At 39.7% G+C, this 16,994-nt stretch overlaps 1 protein-coding gene across 4 annotated transcripts in view; it reads left to right on the top strand.

Moving 5' to 3' along the window:
* The first annotated feature begins 5,891 nt into the window (after positions 1-5,891).
* rasa3 (RAS p21 protein activator 3) overlaps positions 5,892-16,994 on the top strand; it is a 54,117-nt gene continuing 43,014 nt past the window's right edge. For 3 of the 4 annotated variants that reach the window (XM_072464701.1, XM_072464700.1, XM_072464698.1), the window contains exon 1: positions 5,893-6,160. In XM_072464701.1, coding sequence (XP_072320802.1) covers positions 6,106-6,160 — 55 coding nt within the window. In that variant the 5' untranslated portion in view covers positions 5,893-6,105. Of the gene's footprint in view, positions 6,161-16,994 lie in introns of all 4 variants that reach the window. The other variant, XM_072464699.1, reaches the window with a different exon arrangement.

The raw sequence follows: 16,994 nt of genomic DNA, 5'->3' as shown, positions 1-16,994 counted from the left end.
AGGTTAAAGGGACAGTTTCAAGAGGTGGCAAACTTTATGACAAGGTTTGTTATTTAGTAACAATTTGCCGGTCTAAGGTGTAATTCCTATAGTTTACCGTCTAGATTAATCATTATTATTGGCAGTATATTTCATCTTGACTTTTGTACAAAACACGTATCACTTGTGATTGTCTTTATTTCTGCGACCATAAAGAGTCAATAGATCAGAAATAGCCCATCTCCACGCGCCTATTTACAGCAGCCAGCCTCCTTAATGACTCTTGGTTCAAGATTTTTTTTTTTAAATCACTTTGAACTTATGCAGACGCGAACACAATGGTGAAACATCTCCGCACACTCACTGGGATGCTTCTAAAGGAGTTGTGTGAGTTAAATGATTGCCATCACCTCAACTAAAAAGAAACAAAGGCAGAACAAGCTTACTGATCAGCAGGACAAACTAAAACTGTTGACGGTTTAACTCGCCAAGAAATAAAGATGAGGCAAACAGGAAACACGTTTTAAAATTGTCTTTACCAAACAAAGATATTATGATATAATATAATATATATTATCTTTTATTTATCCATTTTGTTTTGTTTTCTTTTCCCTCCATTCCCTATTAAGATATGAGAGTTTTGTTAATAAGAGTTTTTTGACCCTGCGACGAGTTGGCCACTATCCAGGGTGTACCCATGGATGTATTATATTGGGTGTACCCCGCCTAAAGCCCGAAGTCACTGGGATAGGCTCCAGTCACCCGCGACCCCGAAAGGGGACAAGCGGTAGAAAATGGATGGATGGATGGAGTTCTTTGTTTTGTTTATAAGAGTTCTTCTATTAAGAGTGTTTTTTTTTTTAAACTTCCTATAATCTGTCATTTCCCCCTGTATCTACTGCGTTGTAACAACGAAATTTCCCCATGTGTGGACATTAAAGGATTATCTTATTTTATCTTATCTTATCTTATAATTGAGTCCATCCTCACCTCCTCCATCACCATGTGGTACGCTGGAGCCACAACCAGGGGCAAACGGCTGAAAAGGTGATCAGCTGCAGACTTTTAAAGGTTTCTTTCCCTCTGTCGTTGGACAAGAACACTTAACACCTGCCTTGGCAGCTTGGCTTTCCTCAGCTGCAGCAGGAAGTACATCCTCTGCTGGGCCTTCTTGATGAGGGATCTGAGGGTGGGCTCCCACTTGAGGTCTTGGGTGATGGTGGTGCAGAGGAAGCAGGAGTCTACAGTGATGGGGGAGTTTGTAATAGTGGACTCATCCCTGTCCAAGAGGAGCCTGATGAGGGTGGTGTCATCTGCAAACTTGATCAGTTTTACGGAGTCATGGCTAGAGGTGCAGCAGTACAGGAAGAAGAGCAGAGAAGAAAGTACACAGCCCTGTGGAGAGCCTGTGCTGATAGTTCGAATGTCCGAGACGTTCTTCCCCAGATGAAAAGCCAATGGAAAGCTTTGATATGTTAAAGGAGTCCCTAAGCTTGAAAAAAAAGGACCTATATAGGTATTTACAAATTATTATAACCAAGAAATTAAACAAAGAAATGATCATTATATCTCTCTAACTGACCTTTTATTAGGGCAAATAAATCTGAAACTTTAAGGGGAATAAGGTCTAAATTATATAAAAGCATTAATAACCTGGACATCTACGAAATAACTGGGAAAGAGAGGGTAATTTTGTTTTAACAGACAGCTGCTAGAAAAAAAAAAGTGTTTTGTACCACCCTGTCAGTGCCCATTACTCGCATTTAATGCTAACTGCTGGAGAATCTGTGGTTACAACTTGCCTGAGATTAACAAGGCAATGCAATCAGTGTTAGACATTGGCATCCCACTTGATTTTCAGAACTATTTGTGCCATGGACGCTGTAACATACTTCTGTAACATACTTCTGGAACATACTTCTGGAACATACTTCTGGAACATACTTCTGGAACATACTTCTGGAACGTATGTTGGTGTAATCCCTCATTCGTCCAGGCGTGTTCCATAGTAGAAAAAGCTTCAGTTGTAGTCATCTGGACTCAGTTTGAAAAAATAGACGTTTCGACTCTCATCCAAGAGTCATTGTCAATAAAAGAATTTAGATCGAGAACTCCGATATTAATACTGTTCTGTGGTAAGACCCGCCCATTGGGAGGAGCCTTCCTGAAGTAGAAAGAGTTTTTTGTTTCAACAGAAACTCCCCCCTTGTATCTACCGAGCTAGCCTATTCAGAATTTTAATGGCCTATTAGAATCCTCTTTGTCTTTGTGAGACCCTGGCTCAACCACCCTGAGTACCTGATTAGCATTTAAATGTCCTGGTCCTGGTCCTCTACCTTTCCAGGGGTTCAGTATTCCATTATAGATACCAGGAAGATAGAATCTGAGCCCTCCATTTCTGTTTAAAGAAGGTCTTTCTTTTTTAACAAAAATAGCTTCCTTGACTCCTCTTTCAAACCATCTTTTCTCCCTGCTTAAAACCTTCACATCACCGTCTTCAAACGAGTGATTAGAGGCTTCAAGATGGAGATGCACGGCACTCTGTGGTCCTGAACTTGTATTTCTTCTGTGCTGATAAAGCCTCTTGTGTAGAGGCTGTTTTGTCTCACCTATGTAACGTTCTTTACAGCTTTCTTCACTGCATTGGATCGAGTAAACTACATTGCTCTGTTTTTGAGTCGGCAACTTGTCCTTAGGGTGAACCAGTTTTTGTCTTAAAGTGTTTCCTGGTTTAAAATAAACAGGGACTTCGTGTTGTCTAAAAATCCTCTGCAGTTTTTCCGACAGGCCAGACACATAAGGGATAGAAACACCCTTCCTTCTCTGTTCAGTTTCCCTTTTGTCCTGCTTCTTGGTTCTCTTCACTCTGTTGAGGGCCCAAGCGGGGTAACCACAGGCTGAGAGGGCATTTCGGATCAAGAAATCAAGAAAGGCCAAGCGATTCTCCTTAGCGTCTTCTCTTGTAAACCTGATATGTGGGATATTTACAAGAGAAGACGCTAAGGAGAATCGCTTGGCCTTTCTTGATTGTTCCACGATCAGAGGAGAGGACGGGAAACTCCAAATAGAAGTATATAGGAAACCTACACACACGGACCAGTATCTGCTCTTTGGCTCCAACCACCCACTACAGCACAAGCTGGGTGTGATCAGAACCTTACAACACAGAGCTCAAGGCGTGCCCACCAGCTCAGAGGGCAAGAAGAAAGAGGAAAAACATGTCCGAAATGCCCTCTCAGCCTGTGGTTACCCCGCTTGGGCCCTCAACAGAGTGAAGAGAACCAAGAAGCAGGACAAAAGGGAAACTGAACAGAGAAGGAAGGGTGTTTCTATCCCTTATGTGTCTGGCCTGTCGGAAAAACTGCAGAGAATTTTTAGACAACACGAAGTCCCTGTTTATTTTAAACCAGGAAACACTTTAAGACAAAAACTGGTTCACCCTAAGGACAAGTTGCCGACTCAAAAACAGAGCAATGTAGTTTATTCGATCCAATGCAGTGAAGAAAGCTGTAAAGAACGTTACATAGGTGAGACAAAACAGCCTCTACACAAGAGGCTTTATCAGCACAGAAGAAATACTAGTTCAGGACCTCAGAGCGCCGTGCATCTCCATCTTGAAGCCTCTAATCACTCGTTTGAAGACGGTGAGGTGAAGGTTTTAAGCAGGGAGAAAAGATGGTTTGAAAGAGGAGTCAAGGAAGCTATTTTTGTTAAAAAAGGAAGACCTTCTTTAAACAGAAATGGAGGGCTCAGATTCTATCTTCCTGGTATCTATAATGGAATACTGAACCCCTGGAAAGGTAGAGGACCAGGACCAGGACATTTAAATGCTAATCAGGTACTCAGGGTGGTTGAGCCAGGGTCTCACAAAGACAAAGAGGATTCTAATAGGCCATTAAGATTCTGAATAGGCTAGCTCGGTAGATACAAGGGGGGAGTTTCTGTTGAAACAAACAACTCTTTCTACTTCAGGAAGGCTCCTCCCAATGGGCGGGTCTTACCACAGAACAGTATTAATATCGGCGTTCTCGAACTAAATTCTTTTATTGACAATGACTCTTGGATGAGAGTCGAAACGTCTATTTTTCAAACTGAGTCCAGATGACTACAACTGAAGCTTTTTCTACTATACTTCTGGAACATACTTCTGGCAGCAGAAAAAAGCCATCCCAAAAAATGAAAGACACAAACAGAGTTAACGATCAGGGACTGGACTGAAAATAGACATTTTGACTTAATTTAAAATAAAAAAATTTTTGCAAACTTTGGCCTAAATGGGACATTTATTTTGAACAATGTGTGCCTTGATTTCATTGTATGTCATTTGGATGTCTGTCTCATGTGTGTGTTACATTCTGTTCTGTAAAAAAAAAAAAAAATTATATATATATATATATATATATATATATATATATATATATTAAAAAAGTAGATATAAAAAGTAATTATACAATCTCAATAATTCCTTTAAATCTCCACTAGGTTGTGCTGTAATACAGCTAGGATTCTACAAGATCTTATGTCGACTTATGTCGCCTGTCTCCATTCAGAAATACTTGCATACCTTGCATCTCCCAGGTTTGGATTACTGTCTAGTGTTTACACTGTAGAGAAATATTTGCATTACTTTTCCCCCTATGACATTATTGTGTAGCCTTTCTGGAGGATTTGTGCACAAACATCACCTCTTACTTTAAAGACTCATGGTCTTTTCTTTTGTTATAGAAAAGTTCAAAACCTGCCAGCCTCACTCTATTGACATTTGCTTTAATCGCAAAGGTCTTATTTTTCTCTGTAAAACAGGATTAACTTTGCACATGCCAATCACCATCTGTCACTCTCTGTCTTTGTAGAACTATTCCTGATGTAGTTGAAGATGAAGTTGCATTTGAATTATTCCATTAATTAACTTGCCTCCTTGTAGGCAATGTATTTGAATTGTTGTTAGTCATTTTGCTGACTGTTTTTATACACTTCCATATACGCAAGTTTGTGGTTTACCACAGGGCGTAGCCCCCAATACTGTCATACATTTTTATTTTTTTTGTATGCACTTCAGATAGGCCTACTTCAGCATGCTATAAACTGCAAGTAACTGAAGCTGATCACTCTAGGGCATTAAATGACATGGCACAAATTACTGTAAATGTTGTTCACAGTGCTAATTGCACAGGATGTGCCACACAAGGACCTACATTATCACTCTACAGCTGATAATTAGACAGATGTTTTGGTTTCTGAAACTGAGTGGTGGAGGACACAAACACACAAGGGTCCTGATGATGCTGTTGTTCCCATGAGAAGGCTGAGACAGATTAGATTAGAGCAGTACTAAAGCAGGTAATAATCCCTGCCTACACCTGACCTGCAGAAGCACTTGAGCTACATGAGGGCTCCTCACATGTTTCCCACATGGCTGTTCTCCCTGATCCTGTTCAGACTCAGTATGTGGTCCTCTTACTCCTCTCAGAGGCATGGCCCTAAACTCAAACACAGGACACTGACTCTGGTTTCACCTGAATGGATCCAATATCCTTTTCTACCTGAACACATCTTTGTCTAAGATCAATGTCAGCAGCCAAATATCTCAGTTGTGTTAGCCTCTGTTAGCTTCTTCTTTACATTATTTAGCAATTCAACCTAGCTGTTGATGTATGTTTTCATTTTCTACAGGTTGTTCCCATGTTTACCCCTGCCTGGTCCAAGACAAGACATCCACATGGCAACACACCTGAGTTAATGCCACGCACTATAGCTTTAGTCCTAGTTATAAGGCTAATGCAAAAAATATGCAAATAAACAAATCAAGGTTCCACTTTTGGTCCCTCTGAGCCCTGACCACGCCACGAGCGTCATGCCAACCAAGGGGACACGTGTGGGCGGGGCATAGCGCAGAGCCACGCCCCTTGTCCCCGCCGCCGCCGCCGCCGCTGCTGCTGTGGGACCAGGCAGCTCGTTCCTCGGGCACGGAGCAGTGATTAGCCCGGAGAAAGCAGCAGCGCGGCTCGGATACAGCCTAGATGTGCACAACCTCTGGAATAACCTCGCGCTGGAGCAGCCACAACAGACCCCCCTGGAGGAGCGGGACTGCGTGTATCTGAGAAGGGACCGAGCCACGGCGCAAGCATGGCAGTGGAAGAGGAAGGACTCCGGGTGTTTCAGAGCGTTAAAATAAAAATAGGTAAGAGAACAAATCCCTACCCACCCCCCCAGTCTGAGCGCTTCAATGGATCGCTCCACATTTAGGGGCCAAAGCAGAGAAGAGACCCAGAACCAGAGCAGATCCGTCTGGTTTGGAGCTGGTGGTTTTGTCATTCAAATCACACTCTCTGCTCCTTTTGACTGAATATTCTGAGATGGAAATGAAAATGAAGACATTGAGAAAGAGCTTTGTGGAGAAAATGTGGCATATGTGCAATTCGGGTGCTTATAAATATAAAGAATATATTGTTTATAGAATACACTACAGCAAATCCTAATAGTTTTTTGTAATTGCACATTTTGGGGGGGACTCCTGTTCAAATCAAATTATACCCCTCCTTTGCTCCTCCCACGTCCAAAAAGCTGTCCCCTCATTATGGACTAAAGCTTTTGTCTATTTTGGCCTATTTGAATATGTTTAACATGGTCACCAGTGTTTAACCCGGTTTGTGGCATGTTGTGGTTTGAGATCAGTGAGTAACGCCATGAAGAGGCCTTTGGGGCCATTGTGGAGAGGCAGAGTATTTATGCAGATCTGTCTGTAGAGTCCATTGATCTTGACTCATGCAGTTTGCCTCATACATTTTAATACGCACCTCCAACTGTATCTCACGAATAGTGAATCCTAATTAAAAGGAAAAATTGAATGGATGGCAGACATCTTCTTTAATACTTTAGTTTGATTGAGATATAACTTAACAGAACCTTTGTGTGTCCCACAGTGTTGCACTGTTTAGAAACAGCAGGAGAATAAAAATATCCAATCAAAAATAAAGAAAAAATACTATTCTAATTACACTGTTAATTCAATCTAACAATTTAGCTACTATACTATACTACTAATATTTGAATGGACTTAAGTTAAGATACAGAAAGGGTCAAAATAAAATAAAATGCATAACTTTGATCAGATCCTGTGCAATGTATGACAATTGTTTTCGTTAGTGGCCTGTCGTCTTTCCAGATGCAACCTTGTCTGTCTTTAAACATGGGCTTGGAATACTGACCGACTTAGCCCATTCAACAATAACATTTCTTCTTCTTCCACAAGAGTTGACAATTGGATTATACATATTTAGCTGTTCATGACTACTAAATGTTTTATATTTGTAAATGCTGTGTTGTAAAGAAATGTTTAATACTAAAGCCACCATGCATTAAAGTTTTCATCTCCATTGTCAGTAGCTTTTAACGGCTTATCATCTTTCACATAAGGCACATTTACTGGGCAAAGTCTTTATCTGCAAAGTTAAGTCTTCTATTTCTAATTTGATGATTTATTGTGCTGTTAAATATTGATATTACTTGCATATTATGGGTGTTGGATGTTTTTACTGGCTGTCCGTTGATCTTGTCTGTACAGTCTGCATTGTTTTGAGTCCAAACTTGCGACAGAAGGGCTGAGCAGAGGAAGGGAAAACGACAACAAACAGACTAGTAGCGGGATGTGGGGAGTGTAGTGATGCCAAGATTCAGTAAATCTCTGTTGCTCTCAAACTAATACAATGTGTGATAATAATGGTGCAATGAATACAGTGCTGGTCTCTGGAAAATTGCTTGTGACAAAGAGAAGGAAGAAAGAACAGCAAAATATTTGATATTCAGAGGAGAATTGTAATATTTAAACCCCATAGGACTTGTTAGTGCCAGTGCAATTTTTGAATGACGCTAGAAATCAGTTTTGTGAATGGACTTCTTGCATTCAGAAATGTAAGTGTTTGATTCAAGGATGTGCTTGAGTCATCATCAGTGAATAACATTAAAAACAGGAAGGCAGGCAAAATGCATACTTAAACTATCTATTGATTATTGTAGTGGCTGCATTTTGTCTTCCTACAATAATAATGGGAACAATCTGGTTTCATAGTCCTGACAGAACTGTGGATCAACACATCCACACGCTTGTCTCTGCATATCTCAGTCACTTCTCGGACACGATTTACCATCATTATTCACGACAGCGTCATGAAAATGGTGTGTTTAGTTTCCTAGCAGCGACTGTTCAAACATATTAGTCTGATTCCCGTGGCTCTCTGCTATGTTGTGTCTGTGTAACCCTTGCATCACATTGTTTTCATCAAAGTCAGGAGTGGAGCGTGTCCTTTGGCATGAGGCCGGGGCTTCGGGATGACTCACAGCGAAGAATCTGCCATGGTTTTTAGAGAGCGAGAGGGGAAGAGCGAGATGGAGAGAGTGCAAGAGCATAAGAGAGCAGGAGAGAGATCATGCATGTCTTGTTGTAATTGGGAAGAGACCCATTTCCCACAAGGCGAGATAAGGAATGAGATTGGGTTTTAGAGAGACGAGATTTTGACATTGTACTGTATAATAATAATAATAATATAATAATTTACTAATTCACTGTTTAATTTGTTTTGTATTTTTTATTGTAGTACGGTAACTCCATCCATTCATCCATCCATTTTCTACCGCTTGTTCCCTTTCGGGGTCGCGGGTGACTGGAGCCTATCCCAGTGACTTCGGGCCTTAGGCGGGGTACACCCTGGACAGTGGCCAACTTGTCGCAGGGCCAACACAGAGACATAGACATTACAGACACTCTCACATTCATTCACTAGGGCCAATTTAGAGTTACCAATTTTGCCTAACACATGCATGTCTTTGGACGGTGGGAGGAAGCCGGAGAACCCGGAGAGAACCCACGGTAACACGGGGAGAACATGCAGACTCCACCCAGAGAGATCATGTGATGTTGGTCTGGTCCGGGAATCGAACCCATGATCTCCTTCTTGGGAGGCAAGAGCGCTAACCGCCTTTGCCACCGTGCACCCCCCAGTACGGTAACTCACTAGCGCTTAATTTTGTCCAAGATAATATTTAATCAAATTTATTACCAACACTGTAACACTAAAGCAGGATTATCTCCAACAATGCTAAAATAAATGCACTATATTGCAAAAAAAATCAAAAAACAAATGACTATCAACAAATAAATAGCAGAATGAATGTTAGTTAGTATCTTTGCTGCTTACATTTTTACCATATAACAGAAAAATGTCAAAAATGAAAACAAATCTTGACTCCCATTATTGTTCCATCCATCATTTATTGAATGATAATAAGCTGACGCCTTTGCCTCTGTCTTCCTTGGCTCCTCGACCGAACATGCAGTTGCTATAGTTTTAGAGATAGAAAGGGGACAGAGGAAGAGAGCGAGAGAGCGAGCGTTGTCGTTACCAGGCGATGCTATGGCTGTCTTTGACTTCCACGACATGCAGATGATTGAACAAGCGCTACCAGGACTCTGTACTGTCTGGGACCTGCACAGGAAACAGGAAACTACCCCCGATTCTCTTCCTGATTGGCTGGAACAGACTACAAAAGAGAAAAATAGTGTTTGTTCCTGCATGGCAACAAGCTAACACAGACCAGATGCATGAGGAGTTTGAGACACGGTGAGGGACCAAGGTGGCGTCTCATTCAGAGCAGCAGGCTGTGGGTCGTCTGTCAGTGAAGACGTCAGGGTTAGAGAGCGGGGGGATTTTGCAGTGGCACAGCTGGACCAGGGACTCGGCACTAATTAACAACAACACATGTGCCACGGGGCTCTCTGTAACGGCCCTTAAACGTGGACCTATTAAAGTTTCATTACACAGATGTGACCAGGAGTGAGGAAATAAGGCCAGAACAAGGCGCGGAAAAGACACTAAAAGAAACACACTGTAGTTGTCATGTTATAACGCTTGAGGGAACATTGGAAGATTGCTTTGGTGGTTCTATTTAACACTGTCCTAGTAGCAGCAGGTTTGTGTGAAGAAGTTAAATGTCAATGCGTTATGACATTTTTTATTGTTCAACACGTCAACATTAGGGCTGCACAATATTGAACATGATTGCAATATGGCTGTGAAGTACTGCGCTGTTGATATGATTGAGATGTTTGAGTATACTTTTTGATACAAGAAGTTTAGCTAAAATAAAACAAATATGTTCATGTCTTAATGTATTAGTCAAACTCTGACTCACACATAACAGAGACAAAACGAAGACCAAATCACTGCTAATTTAGACTGAAAAAGGAAAATCATAGGTAAAAAGTTTGGTTTGTTTTTCATCGCATTCATCTTAAAACGGTACATGTCTGTCAGATGCAGAGGGCCATGGTGTTATTGCAATATATTTAGTATGTCGCAAGATAAATAATTTAATAAATCACGTGAAATAAATCCACACCTACATTTTAAGTATGTTCAATTTGAAGTAAGACATTGTTGCATAAACTTTGGAGCGATTTGTTTGGATTTGATGAAACATTATTAGTATCATTTATCAGTCAATAAATCATGGCAGTTATTTGTATTGCCTTTTTTATTGTGGCAGTAAAGTGCTTATTATTTTATGGCTGCATTTTGCACATTGGCCTGAAACATTAGATCTAGTATCTGAGCGCTGTGGCTGAATTAAGCTTTGAGCTACACCAAACAAGGCACTGTTTTGTATTTGTGAGGTATAACCACAAAGACTTAAGCCGGCAGCATCATGTTTATTGTTGTCATCACAATACGAGTGTCCTTTCAGTTGGACTGTAGTTTTCCACTCGCCGGGCAAATGAGGCGGTAATTACAGGTTTTGAAGGAGAAGGATCACATTCAGGGCAGGAGTGGGAGGCTGGGTCGCCCCGGGGGGATCCTGGGAGGGACTGGGACAAACCCCTTCCTCTGCACTGACAGCTGGACAGCAGAGGAGACCAAACGTCCCCTTGACCACAATGAATGGGACAGGCAATGGGGAAAAAGGAAATTATTTGGGCATATTATTTACTGTATGTTACAAGAGATTGTGTTACTTTAATGTTAATGTATACTGCCAGTTGAGACAGAAAAATACACTGAACTAGTTATAAACCGGTAGACCATTTTTTTTCTTGGATATTTATTTTACACTGTCAACAATTAACCTATTTAGGACTGTTGCCATAGTGATTAACAATTTAAGACGGCATGTTATATCTTTTTAATGGGATATGTTGCATAAAAGAAGAAGCTGCAGCACATGAATAAATAAATAGACCTATTATATTTTATTAATGTTCTGTTGTGGCTTTGCTCAAGGGTTTGAAGGGCAGAATGATTGCACATCTGAACAGAAGGTAATGAATTGTATGTTCAATCACAATAATTCTGTAATTGATTAGTAATTCAATTAGAGTAATTGAAATCACATTTTCACAGCCCTAATGTTAAGATTGTGTCACACTTGAAACCACCTTTAACTTAATATTAAATAGTCAAAAAATGGAATCCGTCGTTGTTACTTAGCCAGTTGAGGACCTAAACTTTGCTTCCCGTCAAAAACTGTCAATTTAACACTTTTTAATCTTTACATAAAAAAAAAAAAAAAAAAAAAATCCTCGACATTGTTTATCCCCCCATGTATTTTCCGTGTTCATTCTTTTTTACTGTGTATATCAAAATGAGTCTTGACTGGAGATGATAAGCTTTGGTCTTTCATAATGCTTGAGCCTGGACTAGACTGTGGTTTACCTACTCAGTGGCATAGGCCCAGCGTCAGGGACAGTGCAGGGTAAATACAGGGCCACCTTAAATGCCCCTCTTCAGGACGTCCTTCAGGCGCCCGCAGGAGTCACCTCTCGCCCGCACTGGAGTCACCTCTGCAGCTGACATTGACACAACTCACAAAACATTTACAGAGCTCAGTGCATGAGACAGAAAGAGGTAGAAACCCGTGGATATATGTGCAGGCTGTCTCGAGTAAATGTTTTTACTAGATCATATGATGATATGGCAATTAATCGGTAATGTAAATGTTTTAGTTGAAGTTCAAAACCTTAAATTCACCACAATATAATTACTTGAAACTCTTGTCCCTCCTTTCCTACAGTAACAAGCCAGTACATCCTCACATGCCCCACGTTATTTTTACCTTTAGAGTTGGGTCAGTGCAGCCTCTCTGAGTCTTAGGCTTGTGCCAAAGATATGAGTGTTTCCTGCAGCCACGGTGAGTTTAAACATGGGCGTTCTGAGCTGCAGGCTTAATAGCTTTACTGGATGTTAGGAAAACAAACACACAGCTTTCTGAGAATTAAGTGAATGGATACCAACAGTGGGTCTTGAGGAAGTGTCAAGGTTGAGACATAACCGCGACTTATAAGCTGTGAAACGAAACCCACTCTCCTTCCACTGTGTTTGGAAACACAAACATCCTGAATGAAAATACTGGTGTTTTTAAGTGCTTTGACCCTGTGCCCTGAAGCAAAATGATCCGTCCTTTATGTGCACAGTGTAACTGTTCAAGTGGAGATGTTATTGCTTTACCTGGAATGTTCCACACTATATGATTAAACAGATCTATCTTGCATTTATTATCAAGTACAGGTGTTTTTATTGTTTTAAATACATGTATGTCTCGCCTCTCCACTGATCTGATGTGTAACTTGGTCTGGTGCATCACATGTGTGTCTCCATGGAGATGGCTAAATTTAATGCCATAATTTTGGACTTTCTAAGCAAGTAAATCAGGCAAATAGATGACGTCCACCAGAAAACTTAGGCTGTTAAATAATTAAAAACGTGTCATTCAGAATATTCAAATTAATCAGTTACGTTTCGATTAACTTGAATAAACTATTTTTGTATTGTTATATCTTTATTAGATTCTACATACCATTTATAATTTGTTTTGTCTTTCAAGTATTTTACCAAACACTTTAAGTAATAGGCTCAGTTAAGTTCAACTTTATTATTCCACATAAGATCTGAACAGAAACTCTTTTTTTCCCTCCTGGTTTAATAAAAAATAAATGACAACTTATCTTATGTTCAAGTTTGCTGCATGTTTTTGGTTGTTGTGTCATTTTGTTTTCATCATATTTTCCATTGGGTCTAACAGATCTGTGTGAACATTAGCTCTCTGAAACAACACAGTGTTGGTTTGATCAGTAACTGAACAACCCTGAGCTGCACAGCCAGACTTCAACTGTAAATGTCTTTTTCCACTGTTCGGGCCTCTGGAGCAGTTGTTATGGTTGACTGGAGTTGAATAGAACCAGGACCTAAATACAGCTGTAGAGTGCAGTGCTTTAAGTGTGTAATAAACTGCAAGCATTGTCACCTCACATATTGCTCAAGTACTTATTTTCATTTATAAATAGTTAGTAAAAGAGGTGAGAGACATAAAAACAAAAATAAATACTATAATATCGCAGTTGATTTGAAGATATGCAAAATTAGAATATTGAGTGTATTGTCTACAACTATTAAAAATGACAGCAGAATAATACATACTTTTGTCTACCAAACAAGGGTAATTTCTGCACTTTTGTAGTGAATCTTATGCACGTTCCTGATGCATTGTTAAAATATTGTTACCAAGATACTGAAAAAAAAAATCTTGAGTTTTTAATGTGTCAGTATTGCCCACCAATAATCTAAAGCAAGATTGCACATTTGTAAAGTAAAGTTATTACTTAAAGCGTTAAACTTGGCGTCACACTTGCATTTTAGAAACCTTACATTGTGTGCAGCATTTTTACAGTTCCCTGTCAACTGCATCATGTGACCGTTCTTTGTTTGTCTTTGCGGGGATGAATCTGTTGATAAATTAACTCCACCTGACTGAAACCCGCTGTCGGTTTTTAGGCGGTGGCTGTGTAAAAAGTGTGGTTTTCCTTCTGCAGTTCATTGAAATGTTAGATGTGTTGTGATCGGTGCATTAGTCAACATGTGACCTGTCTGCATGTTTAGCATTGTGTAAAACAAGTACACGAACAAAAAATTGCTTTGTCATTTCTTTAAGCAACAGGTCAATAAGTGAATTTTCCCACCTCCGTCTTGCCGGCTTAATTAAACACACTACTCGATGATTAGCCAATAGATAACTGAAGCACTCCTGGGTTTCCTTCCCTCTGTGACTTACAAACAAAAATCCCCCTTTCGGAGTTCACTTTTTAAGGAGCACTGAGTTCGAAATGTGTGGGTGTTTCCACCGCTGCGAACAAAACATGCTATCAAGTTAAAGGAAGTGAAGGATTGGTATTTTGTGTAGTTTGTTGGAGAATAGTTTACAATCTGATTAACACAGATCTGTATCGTTTAAAATGTGGCGCTATGATTACTTGGAACACTTGATTTTGTTATGGAAAAAGTGAGGGGCTTTATTTGGTGATAAGATTGTACCACTGGGGCTACCATTTTCCACATTAATATACTGATATATTTTGTGTTGATGTAAGCTCTAAACAGGGTTGTGCGGTTTGGGGAAAATATCTACGGTAATTGCAATTTATCTGACAATTTATGTTTTAATAAGAGGCATCTGTTTAAAGTTCACATATTAAATAATACCAGTGCAATAATCATATGTATGAACATGTTTATACTGATCTAAACTACGCGATTAGCAGTTTTTATGCAGAATAAGGCGGGATATTTTGTCATTTGTAAAGGTACTTAAAAAATTGCTGCCTTTGCGATTTGTTTATTGGGAAATATGAAAGACAGTAATGACTTACAGTACTCTTTCCGTTCCTGTTTTGGTATTTTTGCAACGACATCAAAAGAAACCCACTGTCCATATTTATTACACATATGTTACACCCTTACTTTCACTTCCTCTCGCCGCTGTTTTTAGTTTGACACAGATCGCAAAGGGTGACAGCGGGGTTGCCTTTTAAACTACATCTTGGATCCATCTTGAATTCCTTTCTCCTCGTCTCATTTCCTGTTAACCGCTCACTAGTTTTATGTCTGGCCGACTCTTCTGTGCCCCTGGTTGACTGCTAAAGGCCGCACGTGTAAACCCCCTGATCTTTTCCCAGGCTAGTTACAAACATAACCAAGAGTGCCTTGGTTATGTAGGTTATGAAAGACTACATGACGAGTTAGGCCCATAGTGTGAAGTCAACCACACATAAGAGGAACAAAGCTGCATTCATTTGGGTTCATTATATCGGCTTCCCAGACTTTCCACATGAAGACAATTCATGCAACCATTTTCTGAATATTTTCCTTGTTTACATTCCCGTCCATTTGTACTGAAAGGAAGACATGTAATGGGATAATTTGTATTTACTAAGTATATTACAAACCATTATATTATTCACTGGCGTCTGTAGTAATAAGTGTCTATAATGTGCTGTATCGTTCTTACACCCGAGTAGTAAACAGTAACTCAGTAGAAGTAGTAGTAGTTGGCTAAAAAGAAAATGTAAAAGAAAATGTAGCTGTTACACTGGAGAATGATAATAAGTAATGCAGGCTGCAGTAACAGTAGTCGTCTGATCTATTTTTAAAGTCACATCTATTAAGTGCAATTGAAATGAAATAAATAAAAAAAAGTGAAGATTCAAGTCATTTGCAAACCAAAAGACAATGTTTATGTGTAATAAAGTACAAAACAAATGTGGCCAAGGAAAACAAATAGGGCTGTGCATGTCAAAAGAATGTTGTTCGGAGTAGATTTCAAGATTAGGAGGAGAAAAACAAGAAAACAAATGGTGTGTTATATGGCTCCAATTAAAAGTTTATGTTCAGGAAATGAATATTGAAAGACATTTTTATTTGTTTTTAATGAGCCAAAATTAAATCTAATTGATGATGGCGATGACTCAATCAGGGAAAATGATATTGCCTAGCTCTAATATATCTATCTCTATGCAGTATTACTTCCAAAATATATTTTACTTATGATATTCCTTTGAAACAAATTGCTGTTTCCAGATTTTCCTCCTCCGATGCCAGTGTCAAGTGTCAATTTCCGCCTTTTTATTTGCATGCACAGTGCCGCCTCAGGTGCTTAATTTCACTCTGAAACTGTAGGGCAACTTTTTCTCCAAGGGGCACCCACAGTGATGAGGTTTGCCTGATGAAAAGAGAAAGATGCCATTTTTATTTGTGGCTTATTGAACCTTGAAGAGTGAAAATATAATTTCCCCCTCTCTCCAAGAAGGACAGAATTAAAAAGAACCAATTCATGTGTTACAATACTGCAATGTCAAACTCTTAAGGAAAAGGCTCAATACTTATATGTATAGTTTAAAAAAAAAGATTTTTCAGCCCTGAAGGCTTTATTCAACATGTCGGTGTAATCCCTCATTCGTCCAGGCGTGTTCCATAGTAGAAAAAGCTTCAGTTGTAGTCATCTGGACTCAGTTTGAAAAAATAGACGTTTCGACTCTCATCCAAGAGTCATTGTCAATAACAGAATTTAGGTCGAGAACTCCGATATTAATACTGTTCTGTGGTAAGACCCGCCCATTGGGAGGAGCCTTCCTGAAGTAGAAAGAGTTGTTTGTTTCAACAGAAACTCCCCCTTGTATCTACCGAGCTAGCCTATTCAGAATCTTAATGGGCTATTAGAATCCTCTTTGTCTTTGTGAGACCCTGGCTCAACCACCCTGAGTACCTGATTAGCATCTGAATGTCCTTTACCTTTCCAGGGGTTCAGAATCCCATTATAAATAACAGGAAGATGAAACCTAAGCCCTCCATTTCTGTTTAAAGAAGGTCTTTCTTTTTTAACAAAAATAGCTTCCTTGACTCCTCTTTCAAACCATCTTTTCTCCCTGCTTAAAACCTTCACCTCACCGTCTTCAAACGAGTGATTAGAGGCTTCAAGATGGAGATACACGGCGCTCTGAGGTCCTGAACTAGTATTTCTTCTGTGCTGATAAAGCCTCTTGTGTAGAGGCTGTTTCGTCTCACCTATGTAACGTTCTTTACAACTTTCTTCACTGCATTGGATCGAATAAACTACATTGCTCTGTTTTTGAGTCGGCAACTTGTCCTTTGGGTGAACCAGTTTTTGTCTTAAAGTGTTTCCTGGTTTAAAATAAA

Source organism: Eucyclogobius newberryi, unplaced genomic scaffold (assembly GCF_026437365.1).
Source record: "Eucyclogobius newberryi isolate DKJ021-1_F unplaced genomic scaffold, fEucNew1.0.hap1 SCAF_5, whole genome shotgun sequence".
Classification (NCBI taxonomy): Eukaryota; Metazoa; Chordata; class Actinopteri; order Gobiiformes; family Gobiidae; genus Eucyclogobius; species Eucyclogobius newberryi.
The sequence above is the reverse complement of the archived record's forward strand: the minus strand, read 5'-3'. Positions and strand labels throughout refer to the sequence as shown.